Raw genomic sequence first — 5,030 nt, 5'->3', positions numbered from 1 at the left:
TAGTAGTTAAAACAATAAAGACCTATTGTGCCAGTATCACCATGACTCTTTCTTGTTTGTTCAGAATAACGACTGAGAACATGGCATTTTAGCGCTACCAAAAAGTGATTGTGGCCTATAACTTGTCACTGAAACAATATTTCGGCTTCAAACTTGTTGGATATCATCCAGAAGGGTTACATGTGACACATAGGAGCCCAAACAGTCCTTTATAACTGCTGAATAACTTTTGAAAGAACATTAATACCGATAATATGTAATTTTCAAGCTGCCAAAAAGTGATTGTGGCCTCTAACTTGTGACTGAAAAAATATTTCTGCTTCAGAGTTGTTGGATATCATCCACAGGTGTTACATGTGACATATTATATCCCAAACACTCACCAAGAACTGCTGAATAACTTTTAAAGGATCATTCTTTCACTTTGCTGTATATAAAGAGAACAGAGAGGCTCTGCTTTGTGCTTATATTCTCCTCCTGTGTGTTTGTGTGTGCAGAGTTTCTACCAGAGCCAAATGTCATCGACTCCTCACTGAAGTCGTCCACCAGTCCAACCACTGGGATCCAGCTGCTGCTCTCTAACTGGTCCACACAGCAGCTCAGACCTGACACATTCACTGTAAACACACTGGTTTATATTCTGTTTGTTCTCCTCATGAAGGAAACCTCACACAACCTCTGAGTTCAAATCACTGAAAGTTCAAATGGAGAGTTTTTGTTTCGTTTTCTTTTATAAAGAAGCTGGAAAATTTTTACTTTCTTAATTTAGTTTTTAATTTTTTTATTAAAAAAAGAATTTTTCTTCACCAGGCCTTTCTGAATAAAAGCGTGACCAAGACATAAATTATACATAAACAATAATAAATGTTATGTAACTAAAATGTAGATGTAATCCATGTTTTATGTCTTCAGTAACTTTGCTGTTATTTATGTTATTTCTAAGTGTGCTGTCGTCTCCACAGCAGTGATCTGGTTTCTCTGCAGGTTCAATAAACTTTGGTCTCACTTGATCTTCTCGTGTGCTTCTGTGGGTTTCACAAAGATGTCTGATGGAAAACGTGAGTTGTTGTGGTGAACCCAAACCCACTTCAGTCCTCTTCAGAGCAGATAACAAAGTTCATGTGAGCCACAGACTTAAAGCAGCAGGAACACTTTCACACATGAGTCTTAGTTACTGTGCAGTTTGGTGTCTGATGATCTGTCAGGAGCAATAAAGTGAACATCTGTGACATCTGTCTTTATCCAGTCTGAGAGAATCTGCAGACAGACGACTGTTTTCAGAAAGTTCATCAGTGAAGTAAATGACTTCAGGCTGGTAGAGCTGAGAGTCAAAACTAAAGTGCTCACAGCACGTTTTCATGCAGTAAGAGTGATGAGAGTGAAATGAAAGCATGATGCAGATTTATAAAGTGATTCAGAGCAGACGACCACATGAAGAAAAATGTATTTTATTGTGTTCATTTACAGTTTAGAAAGGAATGAATCACTGATGATGAATGTGATGTTTGCCTGTAAGCTTTTACTTTGGGAGATACAATGAACATGATTTAATATCTGAAAATTAACACAAAGTCATATCTACAGATGAATTTTTAAATATATTTTTAAATAGAAAATTTTTCTATGTAAAAGTAAATAACAGCACCAATAAACTCTTACTGTGCAATGTGTTCGAGTGTCTAAGCATACGGGTTAAGTAAGAAGACCATAAGAAAACTAACAGTAAATGGGTTACAGACAGGTCTGTGTATGTTAAAGTGCTCCCTGGTGGAAGGTTATGGTTATTTGATTGAAGCTGATTTAAAAGAAAATTTGAGTCTATTCATGAAGCACCAGGAAACAACAACAACAACAACAACAACAACAACCACCTGAAGGCACTTTTACAGTAAAACATTTTGATCATAAAGTCCCTGAAATCTGCACGAACTGATTGGACAAGTCAGAAAGTTTTTATTAAGGCAGAAAGAAAAATAAACAACTAGTGTGCAATAACAAAGTTAAGAAGTGTGTGCAGTGCTTAAAGCTGAATATAGTAAATATTAAAAGCTTCTGTGATGTAAACATGAGTGTTTTATCTGTTTAAAGTCAAGCAGCAGGTAGTTTGATATTAAAAGTAAAGTTAAAGAGACGTTAGCTCAGCAGGAGGTCGAGAGTAGGAAGTAGCAGCTACAGCTCACAGTACAAACAGAACATGTTTGATGTTAGTAACCTGATTTACATTTGTTTTGTAAGCAGTTTAGACTTTTATAATACTAAACTTACTGAACTATTTTTCTATTACCCATAAAAACCAACTCTATAATGGACGTTTAAACATAAAACCTGAAAAGGTTTCCTGGACTAAAATTAAAAGAACATTTAAAACCCATAAAAATCTTTTTTGCTACTTCTTGATGGCATGTGTGACATTTCAGTTTGCTCCTGTTTCACTTACATGATTGAAAAACCACAACTGGCTTTACCCTGAGTGCTCAGTGTCACCTGTGTAACAGCAGGAGTCTCAGATCAGCTGGAAAACACTGAGACATTTCCAACAGGCTGACATTAAACTGGAGGCTCGTATGAACCCTGGTTATGTTGTTTACGTTTTCTGTAGATCAAAAAACAAACACCAACAACAGCGACAACAATAACCCCAACTGTCACACCAACTTTCAGTCCAACAGATCCATCCTCCATCCCTCTTGCCTCCTTCCCTCCAGCCTCCTTCCCTCCATCCTCTGTGTCTCCTCCTGTCTGACCTGCAGGTGAGAAACAGGTGTGAGGTGTCAGCTGTCAGGTAGGTGATGAGTGAAGAACAGAACAGAATCCATTTCCTCTTCAAACTGCTGTCAGACATTATCTACTGCACTCTGATCACATCACTCAGACCAGCTGCTTTCTACAAAGTCTCATCAACAACATCTTTAGAAACAAACATCAACAAGCAGGAAGCAGCTTCACCTCTGATCACACACACACTCAACTCTACTCACTCACCTGGAGGATCAACACTCAGGGTGATGCTGCTGATGAGGGCATATGAGGCTGTTCGTGCCTCAATGATGCGACACTCATATGTTCCATTATCAGCAGCCGTCACATTGTACAGAATCACAGACACATTTCCATCCTTCATATCTTTGTCCTGCAGAGCCACACGGTTCTTAAAGGATGGGTCCTGAACATCTCCGTTGTGCTTCTTGTTTTTCAACACAAAGACAAACGTATCTCTCGGGTCTGTTCTGCTCCACTCTACAATGTCACCGTTGTTGTTTGGAGCTCGACATGTCAGAGTGACATCCTGTCCAGATTCAGCTGTGATGGTTTCCTGGTCTGAAGAGGAAACAACACAGAGCAGAGAGGTTAAAGGTCAAACTGTTTACTTCTACAGCAGCCAATCAGAGAGAGACCAAGAGTCCGTGGTTTATGCTGGTTGAATCAAGTGAACCTGACCATTAGACCTGTTAGAACAAGTGTACAGATGAATAAAAATAATCTATAAACAACTGTTCCTTTGGTGAAGACGACATGAACTTGTCCAGGTTGTTTTAAGTAGGCTGACATTCCTGAGCCTCTAGTTTATACACCAGGTGCACTGAACCTTACACTGGTAAAGAGCCTGCACAAGCTGCCTGTGAACACAAGTTCATACAGCATGACCGCAAATACTGTGTGCACTTAAATTTTCTAAATGAGCTTCTGATTGAGCAGGGAGAGCAAGTTCTCCAGCTGCTGCTGAATTGAGCTGCCTAGCTCCCTGGATTTGCACCCTGAGCATGCCATCCTTGGCAGCGGTGCGTGCCACTGCAAGATTTGTTATCAATCCCATACCACGTAAATAAAGGGTCTGTATCACCAATACTTTTTAACAATTAAGGAGGATCCATCATCAAATTGCTAAATCTGAATTAATCAGTTAAAACCCAGAACAGAAATAATACAACGATTTAGTCTGTAGCACATCTACTTGTAGTTTAAACACAGTAACCACACAGTCAGCATAAAAGGATAATTATAATCAATCAAATCTGAATCATAATATATTCAGAATATTTGTTTTAATTCTAGTAAAGGTTTTCATTTAAATGACATGTTTCAGGGAGCTAAAATAATTATATCAAGGTCTTTGCATAATTTTACTCTTTCAGTTGTCTAAAGTAAGAATTTGTTTGAAAATTTAAGTAGTGTAACTAAAATATTACTATTACCACAGTTATAGACATTGTCAGATATTCTCCGCACACTGGTGAGCGGCCTTTATTCAGCATACTGGCTCGTTTGTGTAGCGACGCTGAAGAGGAGGAGGAGCTTTGTACTTTAGTGAAACGCCTACTGCTCGTGACGTTTTCTCCCTTTAGTCCGCTCGAGGGGAAGAAGAACGTTTGGTTTTATCTCGGTCGTTAACGGATAATGTAGAAAAAAAGATTTGGGATATCCAGTACTCGAAGACGACAATGACTTAACTTTGAAGTTAAAACTATTTTTATAACTCGGGACTCAGCGTCGAGGAAACCGTTTATTCAACATCCAGCACAACATGTTGTCTGCCCGACGTTTGCCATCGGGCACAAAAGCCTGTAACTTCTACAGCCTCGGCGTGTTGGGGTAAGTAAAACACAGACATATAAATTGAGGAGATTGTTTCAGGCCTGGTTACAGAGCAGATGAAGTCCCATATATATGGCCGTGCTGGGCTCTCGCTGTGGTATTTCCCGTCTTCTTCGCCCTAATGCGGACAAAATGGTGTCACGTCATGTAAGGCTGTGTAGTTCTACAGTGATCATCCTCGGTCAGGAGAGAGGAGCGGCCTACAGAGAGCTTATGCTGCAAGAAATGCAGTTCGTTCGTTTTATATTCAGTGTGATCATTTGGGTTGTTATGATTGGAGTCTTATGGACATAAAATTGGGATTTCCAGAGAGATCTGGCTAAGAAATATAACGTCACAGTTCTGTAAGAGTATTTTAAGTGGCCAAAAGAACTGCAGTCATTGTAATATGGGTACAATTACGCGGTTATAAACACTTCAAAAACAGGCCGTTTTTA

General features: G+C 39.2%; 1 protein-coding gene across 1 annotated transcript in view; it reads right to left on the bottom strand.

Moving 5' to 3' along the window:
• Positions 1–806: 806 nt before the first annotated feature.
• The window catches only part of LOC102311608 (T-cell surface glycoprotein CD4), a 12,583-nt gene continuing 8,359 nt past the window's right edge, over positions 807–5,030 (bottom strand). Inside the window, exon 3 of the mRNA XM_042217500.1 lies at positions 807–2,744. Within this exon, the coding sequence (XP_042073434.1) occupies positions 2,548–2,744 (197 nt within the window). The 3' untranslated portion in view covers positions 807–2,547. The remainder of the gene's footprint in view (positions 2,745–5,030) is intronic.

This window comes from Haplochromis burtoni, unplaced genomic scaffold (genome assembly GCF_018398535.1).
Source record: "Haplochromis burtoni strain Fernald_Lab_line unplaced genomic scaffold, NCSU_Asbu1 Contig_2077, whole genome shotgun sequence".
Classification (NCBI taxonomy): domain Eukaryota; kingdom Metazoa; phylum Chordata; class Actinopteri; order Cichliformes; family Cichlidae; genus Haplochromis; species Haplochromis burtoni.
Note: the sequence above shows the minus strand (reverse complement) of the source record. Positions and strands in the feature narration are given on the sequence as shown.